This window comes from Phaethon lepturus, unplaced genomic scaffold, assembly GCF_000687285.1.
Source record: "Phaethon lepturus isolate BGI_N335 unplaced genomic scaffold, ASM68728v1 scaffold6397, whole genome shotgun sequence".
NCBI classification, from domain to species: Eukaryota; Metazoa; Chordata; class Aves; order Phaethontiformes; family Phaethontidae; genus Phaethon; species Phaethon lepturus.
In genome coordinates this window covers 127,184-142,398 of record NW_010551064.1, presented here as the reverse complement: position 1 = coordinate 142,398, position 15,215 = coordinate 127,184, and the positions used below count along the sequence as shown (strand labels likewise).

General features: G+C 39.0%; 1 protein-coding gene across 1 annotated transcript in view; it reads left to right on the top strand.

Moving 5' to 3' along the window:
* Positions 1–5,816: 5,816 nt before the first annotated feature.
* RAPGEF2 (Rap guanine nucleotide exchange factor (GEF) 2) overlaps positions 5,817–15,215 on the top strand; it is a 134,206-nt gene continuing 124,807 nt past the window's right edge. Inside the window, exons 1-2 of the mRNA XM_010290754.1 lie at positions 5,817–5,881; positions 9,484–9,540. Of these exons, the coding sequence (XP_010289056.1) occupies positions 5,844–5,881; positions 9,484–9,540 (95 nt within the window). The 5' untranslated portion in view covers positions 5,817–5,843. The remainder of the gene's footprint in view (positions 5,882–9,483; positions 9,541–15,215) is intronic.

Genomic DNA, 15,215 nt, shown 5'->3' with positions numbered 1-15,215 from the left:
ACCCCCATTCCCTGTCCCCCTGCGCCACTGGAGGAGAGGAGGAAGAGAAAATCAGGAGTGAAGTTGAGCCTGGGAAGAAGGTTTTTTAAGATTTGGTTTTATTTCTCATTATCCTACTCGGGTTTGGTAATAAATCCCCAAGTCGAGTCTGTTCTGCCTGTGACGGTACTTGGTGAACGACCACCCCGTGTGCTGATCTCTCTCCTCTGTCCAGCTGGGGAGGGGAGTGATAGAGCGGCTTTGGTGGGCACCTGGTGTCAACCCACCACGTTCAGCCTGTTTCTTTTGGTCATGCTGGCACTGCTTTGGCCTCAATGAGCCAGTGCAGGCAGGTGCTAAATCAATGCTGGAGGAAAAAAGAAAATATAAATGCTTGATACAGCTACCTGAGTGGCTCAATGTTGAACGGTTTCACGTGCTGGATGCAAGAAGAAAAGGGAAAAAGACGGGGTCCTGCTGCTATAAAGAGAGGCAGGACTTCAGCAACCTGGGTTTGGATTGTGGTGTCATTGCTCACTAGGAAGAGAAACTCGGCATCGCTGCTTTTGTTGGTATATCATGATTTGGGGAAAAAACCCAAAAATACTTAAGGAAAAAGAGGGGTTCTACTTTGACCTGAAATAACTGTTTAGTCAGCTATACAGAAATGACAAATGCCTCCCTTCCTCCCTCCCTGCCAGTGGTTTTGTGGTCTGTCTAAACTCATCGAAGACTTTGACGTCCCACCTCCTCCCTGCCGCATCAGCTGCTGCCTCCGTGACCCCAGCACTGGACCTCATGGGTCTCGTGCTGCCAACGGAGAGGTTTGAAGACTGGTCCCTGTGAGCGGGTGCTCGTCCTGGGGCCAGGGAGGTGGCAGGAGCGCAGCGGGGAGGGACCGGGTGGGACCTCCCGTTTTCACAACAGTGAAACCTGGGCTTGGGGTGGGGTCTGGAGCTGCCAGGTGTGACCAGGAGCACCCACCCACCCGCCTTCCCCCTGATGTTCCCCCGTGTGCTACTGGTGGTTGGCTGAATGTGAGCTAAAGAGGGGTCATTTTAACAAAGATCAGCCTCTCAAAACCTGTTGTACACTTGCTGGGCAGATCTCTTTCAGCCTAAGGTGCTTTGAAAAGATCCTTTGTTTTGTTTTTGGTTTTTTTCCTCCCGTCCTCCGAGACAGTTAAGGAATTAGCTTCTATTTTATTTTTACCCTTTGATTTAAAATAAACCAAACTATTATAAGATGAAAGCTTCCCTCCGCTTGTTTGCCACTTCACAGACAGGAGTGAATTTCTCACAGAGCGCAATGAATTTCTCAGCTCAGAATTTTGCTTTTTAACTGTGGCAAGGATGAATAGTTGAGTTGGGCCTGTGGTTTCATACCTCAATGCAAAGCAGGACTGAAACCAGTGTAAGTCTGCGATTTTTAGGGAGGTTTAACTTTTTGAGTCCAAAGTAGCAAGTTCTCATGTCCCTATCGCTTTACTAAAGTAAAAACATCTTCATTAAGCTAGTATGAATTTGAGGCCAACATTCTGCACTGGATTTGTCTGGTTTGTGTAACTGGCATTGCCGAATAGGTCTGAAACACAAATGAAATGGATAGAAATGTCTGGGCATAAATGTATGCAGATTTTTATTGAAATGGAGAGCAGAGTTGAGGTTGCAGACCAGTATGTTTCTAGAGATCTAATTGAAGTTGAGCTGTGTTAAAACTTGAGTCTCTCCTTTTTGTTGCTAAGTACAGTCAGAACTTTAAACAGAGCCAGCTGACGCTGCAGAAGCAAACACATTAAGAAATAACACTGAATTAAACAAATTTTGGTCTCCTTCACACACAGCAGCCCAAGCATACGACTTTGGCTGCAGTACAAACTTAAGCGCAGGTTAGATTTCAGTTTTTCAGCCTTCATTTAAATAACAACGTCCTTTAAAACCTGTGCTAATTTGTGCCTTGCATTTAATTTTTGGTTTTGGAGTGTCCGTTGAGATGTTTTGTCAAGCTGTTGCCACAATATTTATGTAGAACTCGATTCTCGCAGCAAGACCAGCTGAGCCTGTGCATTGCTTTTGCAGTTGTCTTTATTCGATTCTGTGGGGTGAATAAAACTAGAAAGCAGAAAGTTGGTGGTTCCTTTTGTATAACTAGTCCTTACTGCAGCAGAATATTTAACCAGTTGTATCGATGATGACTAGCTTTGCTCCTCCTGATTTTTATAAACTGTTAGAGTCATACTTTTAAAAATAAAGCGAGAAACTGTGTGTAAAGAATGACGTTCTCTGAAGTTGTGATGGCTCAGCCTGCCACCTTGTGGTAATTTGAGTATATGTATTGTAAAAACAAGCACCAAAAAAGCCTCAGACTGCTGCTGTCACCTGCATGCTTTTGTATATTATGTGGATTAGTTAGAGGCAGCTTTCAGGGACACTGCAAGCTAGCAGAAATGGTTTTGTCAGTCACAGTGGGGTTGAATTTCTTAATGAGCCGGCACAAATCACATAGGCAGGCTATGTCCTTCCTGAAAGACAAAGTTATTTTCCTGAGAATTTCAAAATTTTAGCTTTTTGGCAAGTGCCTAGAATATAAAAATCAAAAACTTTCATAGCTGATGTGCCTAAGTTTATATGCGTGGGTTATATTTGTGAAATGGATTTTATTTAACCGTCGTTTCAAGCATTTGGAATCTGTTTAGGATTTTACAACGCTTGGCACAAGTATTTCTGCAGTACTCTTGCATTCCATTAATTCACTTTTAATTAGGAAATTGAAACAACGATTTATGTTTGATGATGAATATATTTGCTAAGTAAGCAAAGCATAATTTTTCCTGAGAGAAATGGAAAACCGAAGTGACCTAATGACAATAACTTGATATTCTGATTTTATTTATTTTTAGAAATTGTTTTCCTATTCTTTAATGCTGCAGGCTGACTGGAAGTGTGCAGTGCCTGCTGACAATATATGAAAATATATTCAGCTCTTTTGAGTCTGCTGTAGCTTTCGTACCTTCCACCATTATGAGGAATTTAATTGAAAGCAGTGATGCTGGTTCGTTCTTGCTTAAATTTCAGTGCCAAACGTCTGGTGCTAGAGGGAGCCCGCTCCTGCCAGACACCCTCTGGAAAGGTACAGCTTCAGGAGCGGGCTGCGGCACGCTTTTTGGAAACAGTGGTCTGATTTGATGCCAGTGCACGTCAGCTGCAGTGTTACGATGACTATTTGCTTTGATAGGACCCCACTGCTGGAGCACCGCTCTGTTTTCTTGCTGCCTTTTTTTTTTTTTGTAAATCAAAAGAAATGCCTTAGTTCTCTCTGCGATGAGATATCTTCAACTTTATCTTCCCTGTGTTGCTGCAGCTAGCAGTCGTGATGGAAGCACACGTAAAGATTTGTTTAGGGTCTCTTTCTTTTTTTTTTTCCCCTCCCCATTCCGCTTTTTTTTAGATCTCCAGGTGCAGATTTGAGGGGCAAGGAGCTCCACCATCTGCACTCTTGCTGTGGGGACCTGTGGGGTGTTGTATTTACAAATATTTGACACGTATGCTTATATTTTGAAGAGGAATTATTTTTTAAGAAGTGATCACTGAACTTACCTTGTTTGCCTGCGTGTGAAACTGGTGAGAATGACACCCTTCAGTGATTAAATGCATTCCCCCTGCCTTTGAGTCACTTCAGCTGCATTTCTCGAGGAACATAACCTGTGTCCTTTACTGCTTTTTACATCTGCAGAGTTCGTCACTAGGCTTGTGTTGCCCAGCAGTTTTGGAACCCAAATGTCCATGGATCCTTTTTACCATGCACTTCCACATTTAGATCTCTGAATCCCTGTAAGCCAGAATCTTTTGTGGTTCTTTATTCACCTGTGAACTCTTTACTGCACATAAAATCTGTGACACTCGAGAGAAGCCTCAGCGCAAGCTGGTGGCAGAGGGTTGTTCTCCTTCTGTTCTGTGCCCGCTTGTTGTTAGACAGGCTTGCTGGAAAGGAATTACAGTGGCACCTTCTGGCCAGGCTCTTTTCCACATAATCCACTGCTATGGGCATCTGGTCCCCAGTGGCCCGCTCCCAGCTTCCCACAGCAGCCGGTGGCTTGTGCAGCCGAGTCCGACACGGCCGGACGAGTGGCAGCAGTGCCGCAGGGACTGTCGGGCTTGTCGTACCCGCCGCCGGTGCAAGGCTCCCGGGAGCCTCCGGGCTGCCTGGCAAGTGAGCAGGTCACCAGCTGCGGCAGACATGTGCTTTCACATGCTTTTATTAGTATTTAAAAAGAAAAGGGGCGGGGGGAAGCAAGCAACTACTGTATTTTCTCTTCAAAGCCTTCTATGCGTAAGGTCCCTCCATCCCAAACCATGCATAATTACTTTTGTCCTTGATGTGTCCTCTGCTCCTCACAGGACCACCAAAGCCTCTAGAGGGCAAGGAAGCAGAAGGACCAGAAAAGAAGCAAAACAGCAGCATTTTGGCGTGTGCATTTCTTTCACTTTTTCAAACGGAATGTTTGCTTTTTTCATTGTAAGAAAAAGACGTTCTTTTAGATACTGAATGGAAGACATCTATTTAGTCTTAACCATTGAGTGTAACTCCTGGTATCTTTTCTGATCTATAGCATGATTTAAACAAGTCCAGTAATACTTCTACACTTTCTATATTTAACTAGATTTTGTTTTTGTTTTTCTTATTTAAATTCAAGTTCTCTGTGCGACTTCAGGTTCTGAAGTCTTTGCCCAAATACCACATCTAGCATTCTTTCATTGTTTCTGAAAACTTAAGTCGGTCAATTTTAAATAAAGTTTTCCCAATGACCAAATGTTTCATAAATTTATAATTTCTATATATTTCATGACTTGAAAACATCTCACATTGAGTTATGAGAACGTTTGGTGTTGGTGTTAGGTTATTCTCAACTTTCTGCCAGCCTCAGTTAGTGGTTGTGAGCCACTGCTCTGATTTTCAATGAATTACGGGTAATGCATTGTTTCTTAAGTAGCATGTTTAAAAAAAATGGATGATGAAACATCATCCAAGCATCAAATCCATGAGCCAAAGTTAAATCACCCTAGAAGTTGTGGTCTGCTTTGAAGTTTTCTTTTAAGTGCTCTAGTTATTTTAAGTATAACATTAGCAAAGCCTCTAGATTGACATTAGTGTTCCCATAGTTGCATCTTAGGAAGTTTTAGTCTTGGATGTTATTTTTATATTTTTATTCATGTTGTTTTGTGAGTTGGATGTCAGAGGTCTGCAGTGGATGAATGTATGTTGGGTGTAAAACTTTGCCATGTAACTGGGATTGTATTAATGATTTTTTTAATTATCTTGTGCCAAGAATTTTCTGTTCATGCCATGCTTGTGGTTTAGCTTCCATATGAAGAAGAAAATAAGAAAAACGTATGTTCAGTGGGGAATTTTGTTAGACTGTTTTGTACTTTTTTTTCTTTCCCCTGAACATGAACAGACTAATTTCCATGAGCTTGCTTTGCGGAATAAATTAAGGTTTTTGGGTACATTGGCATTGGGAAGGAGGACAGTGGTAGTTGCAAAGTAGTTCACTGGAATTTTGGACCAGACTTGTTTCCTGGATGCGAGTAATGACAGCAAAAGCAGAAAGGTTTCTGTGTTTGTATCTTTTCCAATGTGGATACAGCATCATTGTTCCCCATGTCAGGTTACAATGTATAATCAAAGGTATTCCTACAATTTGCCTTTAGCCTTTTGTAAATATGTTGTATCAAATATCCTTGCTGCCCCTATTAGGACAGCTTTGTAGAAACAGTATTTTAACAGCTTGTACCGAACTGAGAATCCTAATAATGTTTTCCTTGCGTTTGTAGGATTTGGAGATTGTATACTCCTATTTACATGGAATGGAAGCCTTGTCTAATCTGAGAGAGCATCAGCTAAGGTATGATATTTTATCATTAAAAACATATACATTAATGCACTAACAAAGCAAAGGTACAGTAGATTTCGTAACTACACACTACTCTTGTGTACCCTACCTCTAGCTGTGAAGCTGGCTGTCACTGCATCCATTTCTTCCTTTCTTTATTGTCCTAACGCTTTCTCCTTGTATGTGTGCATGTATGTATTCCAATTTGCCCCTCCTGATTTCTATTATGGATGTGTTTTTCTTCTCAAACTTTCAGACTAGAAGTAAACGCTTTACGTACAGGGTACAAGTTCCAGCCCTGAATGAAAGTCCATACATGATCCAAATCATTTATGTGATGTGATAATCGTGATAGCACAGTCTGTTATTCATCTTCTGTTTCAGTTTGTGCTTGCTCTTGTGCGGAAGTTTTGGGCAAATTATGTACTATGCATGCAAATGATACTTGGTAAAAAGTTACTAATAAATGTCATCCACAGATTTTTTTTATTAATGCTTCATGAGTCAAATAAATTCAAGTAAAAACTTCCAGATGAACTTTATTTTTTTTTTTAAAGACTTGTGTTTGTTTAATTTTTAAGTCATTGTTTCAGTTGTCTTCTCATAAACATCTTACAGCTGAGGTTTCTAAGAGTGTTTGGACATCAGTGTGAGGCTAGCAGACACAGGAGGAGGCCAGCACATCTCCTGTATGTATGTACCTCTCTGGGTAGAGAACGTAAATTACTATGGTTTTGCAATCTGGGGTTTGCCAACGATTGCCACATCTGAAGATGCTGAAGCAACTTTGACCTGATTAATGCTGGTTTAGGTTCTAATTTCTGGCCTCTTGCTTTGTCACTCCGTCAGAGTCCACATTTCCCAGTGAATATTCTGTAATTTGGAGAAAAGAAAAGGCAGGGTTTTCTTTCTCCCAAAGTGCTGAAGACACATTTTGCAATGTGAACGTTGACTTCAAAGTAGCCTGTGTAGTTACTTCTGCTTTGGAAGGAGGCCACGGTCACATTCAGTTGAGGTATTTTGTGTTATGCTATTGTATGCAAGACTTTTAGCACATCAAGTTTTGCATAGATGAAGTTGAACTGATGTTAACTTGTTTACAAAGATCAAAGTGTGCACATATGGTTGTGTGGTATGTTGATGTGTGCTTCTTGGCTTCCTGTGCAGAATGAGGTTCTTGCTGAGGAATGTGTGGAACTCGCTCCCCCAGCGCAGTGAATTCCTAGAAGAGAGCTTCTGTTTACAGTACCATACATGGAAAAGGCTGGGCTCCCAGCAGATGTGGGACAGAAAGCTTTTGTAGTATCCTTCAGGATACAATATTTCTTGTGGCAGTGGGGTGCCACAAGAAGCTCTGAGATGTGTTAAAAACTAGCGTATTAAATATAGCCTCTAGCAGTGAATAACTTACCTTATGGCTTGCTGATGATCTCATCTTGAATTTCTTGCGTTTGTTTAGGAAGCAGACAAAGATCACGTTCGAACGAAAATTAGGTGCCGGTATTGACCAGAACTAATTCAATTTTTCAAATATTTGAGGAAGCAATCTAGTTTGTACTACTTGATCACTGTAATTTCTAACCGTTTCAGTTTAACGCAAGAGTTGAAACACTTGGCTACCTTCTGTAACAGGCGTTTTCTCCCCTATTCCTGTCCTAATAACGGGATCAAAATGCTCTGAAACTCGGACAGTGCGGGTGGTGAACTTGCTTGACTTTATCAAGAATGTACTTCCTTCGTTCCCAATTCAGAGGGGAACAAAACTTGCTTGTTAAAGTGATTCTGGTTCCTATAACTCCTACTCTTAGATGGCCCATTGCCCAGCATCGTTTCAGACCAGTAGGGCACAGGCTCTCCTTAACCAGTATTTTAATTTTAAAATCTAACTGCTAGCAATGACTTCTCTTCTGGTATCTTCACAGCAGTAACCTCATGTCTGCTCTCCGCTTCCCTCTCAAAACAGATGATGGGAGAGAGAAGATGAGGACCCAGGGGGTAGAAGCAGACAGCAGCTTTTCGGTGTCTGTAAAGGATTTTGGCAAGACCCAGTTTTATGGTGGGGGGGGGGGTGTCTGAAAAAGAGAGAATGTTCTGTGGTTCAAAAAGTGTTTTGCTGTGCCAGGAAGCAAGATGATTTTTCATTAGCTAAAATTGATACACAATACATAATACTTAATTGTATACAATACAGACATTTCCTCTAAGAAAAGTTCTCAAAGATGGTCCAAAGAGTAGATATGAAATACTGGGGTAGGGTAAAGACTGTGGTAGTAAAACTTGATTTTTAATTTTTTTTTTTTTTTTTTAGCAAACAGAATTAAGATCTCAATTTCCTATTAAAAATTTATGAATAATGAGGATACTACTATAAGCCTGCCACTTCTGGACAGAAAAAGCATTATTTCTTAGTAGGCAGAATTAATAAGTAAAATCCTGAATGAGATGAGTGCTAAGGTAATTTTCGTAGCAGCGTGTTGGCTATTGAAATGAAAGATCTAGGAAATGATGAGCAATGGCAATAAGAAGCCTTTTAAATGTCACATCAAACCCAGACCAACGCTTCCAGGCCTCAGATCAACTTTTTTGAGACTTTTTGCTTGAGCAGAAGTTCTTGAGCAGTTTTGTCTGCTTAGGATATCATTGGGGGCAGCTGGTCATTGGTGCACTGAGGTTCTGATGATTGATCCTGAGAGGAATGAGAATTTCTTTCCCAAATCTAAATATAGTTCCTCATTTGAATGTTCACATGAGCCTCTTAGGCAAATCTCTGACTGTCTGTCAAATAGCCTTGGTGTTTGCAGTCTGCTTCAGAGCCACAGAAAGTCCAAGGGAGGCAGTGCAGTTTGTTTCCTTCCCACCCCCCAGTAATTTGTAGGGTCTGTTTCCTTAAGACAATAGACAGGAATGGCATGTAGAATTTTTTTTTTTACACCAAGTTAACATTGCATTTCCTAATACACAGCGAGTTCTGTTATAGTTGCTCTCTATTATGCCACATTTGTCAGGCAGACAGTGAATGCAAAAGTGCTTTAATCCTCCCCTCTAGACAGAGGATTTTCCTCCAGGAAATTCTCTCCCCTTTGAGCCCTCTGGGATTTCAGCATTAAAATCTCATGATAATTTTTAGGTTGCTAAATTTTAGCAAAATGAAAAGCATCAATTTACCATGCAACATAATTTCTTGTTTTATCTGTTGAGCCTGTCTTGGAAAAAAGGGAGCTGTTTTTAGATCACGGTATCTCTGACTAGCGTTACATATCATAAATTTCTATCCACTCTAAAATTCTGAATTCTTTCCTTATAAAGACACTTTTATCAGATCACTTTATAAAATGAATCAGTATCATTTTACCCATTTTACAGAAATTTTTTTGTGGGAGCAATTACATCTAGTGTCCTAAATCAAATCTGATCTTCGGTGAACTAATAACTTCAATGCTTAGATTTAACAATTTGTTCTCTTAAATTAAAAATCAGCTTAGCTTTAGATTGATGATTAGTTACTGCAAGTGCTGGAAGCAAACATGGAAATGCTGACTAACTTTAGAAAGTGAAATCTTTTGTGACACTGATAGGATTCGTAATTAAAAATGACTTATTTCCTTCTCTTTCAGACTGATGTGTGAAACCGTTAGATATGAAAGGCATGAAGCAAATGAAGTTCTGTACTAGTAAGTATTTCTGCTTCCTTTCGTGTGATGTTCAAAGAATTAAATCATTTTAAAGTGTATTAAGGACAGCTTAATGGCAACACCCTCACCCAGCGTACAGTCTGTAAACATAAATGAGCCACTTGGTTTTCATTGTCAAACAGTGGAGAAATTTGCTGGTGCCAGGGAGGGAGCTAACAGTGACTCTTGCCTGGTGATGTCTGTTGCATTAATTTTTATAACCAGCAAGATTATGTAGAATTAGGAGATGTGGGATGTCTTCTCATAAGAGTAAGTTGTCATTTAGTCTCATTTCAATTTTGTGTAAGTAGTACCAACCAGCTTTTCATGCCAGCGGTGCCAAATCGACATATCTAACACTGCTTATAATTAGCCGGGATGAGATCTAATGTCAGCTCAGATTTACAGTAGAGATCTGAGAATTGCAATTGGTTCATTTATGCAAGCAACTTACTGAAAGAAAAGGTTTATCAGATTTTCACTTACTGCCCCTAAACCAGACTCTAAATGCAGATTTTTCTGGGTTCTCTGGTATTATTTGAACATTTAAGCATACAAAGAACACATCTGTATGCCACCTTTTATACATGTGTAACTTTTCCTATATTGACCATCAGGAGGAAGATGTGACTGAACAAACTTTAATGCTAAGCCTTGATCATTCAGCAAAGTTAAATTAATGTCCAATGAAACCCAGTAATCAGTTATGTGTAGGAAATGCACAAGGTCAAAATCTATAGGTGGATAGATAATTTTAATTATACCAATATAATCTTTATTTATTTTACAAGCTAATTTGTTAGTGACCGATGTGCTAGTGATTTGTCCTTTTCTAGGCAGTTGATTTGTGTCCATTATGTACTAGAGTTTTGGTTAGACCCAATTTTAAATGTGAATTACATGATGAATGGATCAAAGCTGCTAGTTATATACCCAAAGCAGTCAAAAGTTACCGGGAAATACATGCCTGAGAAAATACAATGCACAAACAGAAAATTGTGAAATCTGGGTTAACTTGAAGTGCTTTTTGCAATTCTTTTGCGCTGATTTCCTTTGTCACTCCTTTCACGTGACTTCATCTTCACTTTGGTTGTTTGCCTGTCATTCCTATTTACTTGCTCCTTGACATTTTTCCCCCCCCTGTGATTTATTCAGTAGATTTAATGGGAAGTTTGTCAGTTTCTGGATACAGATGCTAATGCAAAATGTGCTTGCTCTAGCATTTTACATCTCTGTTTAATGTTTAATGGGCTAAACCTAAAAGTTAACACTGAATATTTCTTTGTTTAATTAAAAATTCAGTGTTTTGAAGCCCGAAATACATGTTCTGTTACTCTGGGTTGTAGCTTTACATTTTATTTTACTGAACGATTTGAGACCTACTTGGTAAGAATATCCCATGGAACGTGCAGTGTAATTTCAGTATTCTATTTTCAGGATAATGAACTTGGAGGAATCCTTTTTTCTTTGTTTCACAAATTCAGCATATGTATTGAAGATGTACTGTTCTAAAAAACAATTCCAATTTTTACAATGTACAAGTTTGGAAAAATTCTTTGAGTATTACAGGAGATAAGCAATATGGTAGCCAGGTTAGAATCAATCCACTCAGTTATGAGCTATAGGAAATGAGCTTGGAGCATAGTACCTGGTCAATTTTTATTGAATGTGCCAGAAGTTATCACTTGGAGTCTTATTTTGGTCATGAAGGTTAAGGTTTTAAAAAGAGCATTAAAATTTGAACTCTAAGTTACAAGTTCCGCCCCCCCCCCATCCCCCCCCACCCCGTGATGGTATGACTTGCATTGGAATCTGAAATTGGGTGCTAATCTTCTGTGTTCATTGGAAAAATCTATTAAAATAGCTGCAGCTGTTGGAGCTATTAATTGACCTGTGTGTATGACCTCTCCCTGAGGCACAACTTAATGTCTCAATGTTGATAAGATAAATCTTTATCCCTAAATGTTAACATGAAAACTAATACGGTTGCTCTATTTGATCAAAACTTTTTCATTGTGAAAATTTTGTTTATATCTGCATTGTCAGCTGTGCTTACAAAAAGATAAATGTATATTGCATGTGTGCAATACTGAAAATAATTATCTGCATTCAGTACACACAGAGTAATTTTTTTATCCTCCATTTAAAAAAATAAAGTTGTTAATTTTCATAGTATCTCTATGGATTATTTATTTTTATGGCCAAAGGGATAAAATGGAGCACGTCGCTTCAAATTGGCTCATCTCATCTGCATTTACTTTACTATCAGCGGGTGTACATGGTAGTGACAAATTCTCAAACCCTATGGCCATCTCCCTGTTTAAATGGAAACTGGGTTATTAAAAGTGGCAGTTCAGCTCGAGTTATTCTTCATTTGCCAGTCATCCTACTATTTTCATTTGATGGGCAGTAAAGGGCTTAAAACCTGCAAGGCAAAATTTCAGAACTAAGCTTTACCTGACACATATATGTGATTTTTTTTTTTTTAGCTTTTTTTTTTTATCTGCTACCTTTATTCAAAACTTCTTAAAGATCCCATGTAAAAAAAATACTTAGTTTGGTCACTTGATATATGTTTATCAGTACTTCGAAGGAAAAGAAAAGTTCTTGTTTCGTATCTGCATAATAGTCATTCTTGACATTTCCAACAGTAAGTTTCTAATTAGCATTTTCTTTGGAAACCAAAGTTTAGCAGATTTGTAGAGGGTGTACATAGCTCTTGACAATTGAACAAAATTTTTCAGATCAAAATTTAAATGTTTGCTGTGATGGCAGGGGGGAATATTTGGCAATAAATGTTTTGCTGATAAGTAAATGAATGTCTCATAAAAAAAGCACCTCTTTTTTCCCCCTCATTAGTCATACAGGGGCTGTATGTGTTTTTTGGCCATGCTGTTAGATGTTTCTGTGTGTATACATCAGTGGTGTTTGGCTTAAGTCTTTCTGTAAGGAAGTCTTGTATGTCTTTTAATCTTCCCATATTTTCTAAAGGTACTGGATTGGCAGAAAATATTTTAAGTTTTGATGACCTGCTGTCTGAAGTCACTTGATAGTAAAATCTCATGTGTTTCTGAATTGCCATGCACAACATGTTTTTGTGTTCACTTTCTCTTTAGGTTCAGTACAACTGAACCTGGAACTAACGTAGCTGTGCTTGTAATGTTTTTAAAAATGACAAGGAAAAATCCAACCTATGTTACTGTAAAGGTTTTTTTCAGTTTTATAAAGTACCTCCCACTCAAAGCCTCATAGGATATATGCTCCTACCTCCCACATGTCCCTCCTGAGAAGACTGCAAGATGTATATTTTGGATTTAAGCTCCAATCAGTAACACATTTCTCAGTCTGTAGCAATTTAGTAGTATGCTAGTGGTTTTGATTGCATTGATTCTTAGAAAAGGACAAGTGTGTAAAGAACAGTGGTTATCTCTTGGACATCTTGACCTGAATTTTAGTGTTAATGTCTATGGTTGGCAAAAGCTCTTGTCTAATTGTCAACATGTTTGTGTGCTTTCATGTCCTTCAGTTGTGCAGTCTTCTGTGCTTTAATGAAATTCAGGGTTTTCAGAGGACTGTAGTGTGAGACAAAAGTAGAAGACATACATATAAACTAGAGATGGGAGAAAAAAATATTACATGTAAAATTGAGTTATTGCTGCAGAGAATGTCCACAGCTGAAATGAGGAATAGCAACCTCTTAGTTTCTAAATTACTGACTGTGGTAGGTAGGACATGTAATAAATAGTCTTATTTGTACAATTATGTCTTGTCTTCCTTTTTTCCTCATTCCCCACTTGCCAGACAATCTGAGATGAAAAACATGGACTTGTTTTAAGACTGTAGTGCTTATACTGGGGGGGCGAGGGCAGGGGAAGGGAAAAGGGGATGAGAAGCAGAGAAGGCTACAAAAAGGATATGTAATTTCAGCTGGTCTTTTGGGATATTCCAGTGTTTAGAACCAAATTCTCAGGTCTGGTAGCTGTAATATCACCATCCAGTCTTAGACACTGTGGCAAATCACAAGATCCAAAATACTTACTTTGGGCTAGCCATGCAGCCTTCTCCAGAACTGGCTTGGTCCAGCTGTTGAAGCCTGAAACGAATGAAATCCTGAAAGGAAATAAAGGAGCAAGATTTTTTTGGTTGCTCCTAAAATACCTATGGTGGGTATCATCTCAGGGTGGGAATCTGAGAGTCAAACTTTAAGTCCTACAATAAAAGTGACATTTAGCAAATTCCGGGTTCTTTCACAGCAGTGTATTGCCCTGAAGACCCTCAGGAGGGTAGAAGCAGCGTGTACAAAAGAACAAGAAGTGATGCCAAAGTTGCTGTAGGTTTCTGCGTAGCCTGACTTAATTGTGCGATGGAGTGTGACAAAAATGAGCTGAAAGCTTCTTTAGCTCTTGGTGCATGATTCTTAAACAGAACAGCTCTGCAGAGACCACCTCACTGAAATTTGTCTTCTGACGCATACATTTGTGTTATGAAGGAGTGGTGTTATGTGTGTGTTCAAGAAGTTTTATGATGGTGGTATCTTAAAGACAAGTTATTCTGTATAGATACGATATATGTGATCTATAGCTATATAAGCTTTATATCTTGTAGATAAAACCTAAAACACTACAGAAGGGAATTGCTAGAGAAGTGTATGAGGATCAAGCTGATGTTTCCACGAGTGATATTCTGAGTTGTCAGTAAAATTCTTCTCTCTTTTTCTTTAATGGTTTACTTCTAACCAGAATTTCTGGGTTTTGGACAGGATGTACCTGTTTGCGGACACTTGGGTAACATTTCTGCATTTACTGTCCTTGTTTACTGAATGTTCGTGACTTCAGAGAGCCCCTATAAAAGATTTCTTTCTTGGTCTTGTAGAAATCTGAGACACTGTGAAAATTATTTAAGATGCTCTGAATACAAAGTAAACTCAGAATATGTCTGAAGCATCTCTCTGGGTCAGTATCTGAATTTTGAGGTAGACCTCTGCAGCCAATATATATTCATTCTGCTTGTGCATCCGTGTGGAAGTCATGCAGCAGTATATTTAATAATGCAAAGAATTGCTGCAGCAGGGTTGGTCTCTTTTTTTTTTCTTTTTTTTTTTTTCTTCTACTTAAAGTATTCCTAAAGGTGTAGTGCACCTTCTGATAGTTGGCCAGTTGCCAGAGTAGCGTTGGGATGCTGCCAGTTCTGCACTGCAGTAAATCAGGAACCTGAATTTATACGTTGTATTGTGGATACATTTTCTGTGGGGAATTTCTTAGGCAATGTGTATCATTAAAACAAATACGTTCAAGGACTTGGCAGTCAGCTCTGTATAAGCAGACGCTGAATCAAGGCTTCTTAATAGTGTCAGTGATCAATGTTACAGTCTGTTGGCTTTGCATAGCCATTTCCAAATTTTTGTGTTATTGTTTGACCTGATTTTGAGACTTCTTTGAATGAAGACTGAAGTAAGGTGTTTTTTTTTGAGGGTATTTTAATTTGCACCTTCTTTACTGTAAATGCTTCAATAAAACCTATCATTTTTGTTGTTGTTGTAATTTTGAGAATAAAAGCTTTGACTTTGGAGACCTATTAGAAGGGTGTAAGATTTAATAGCAGAATTATCTGTCTTGATTGACCTCAAAGTGTTTTGGATGCAAGGTCATTTTATTTTACTACTTCTGTCATTATTT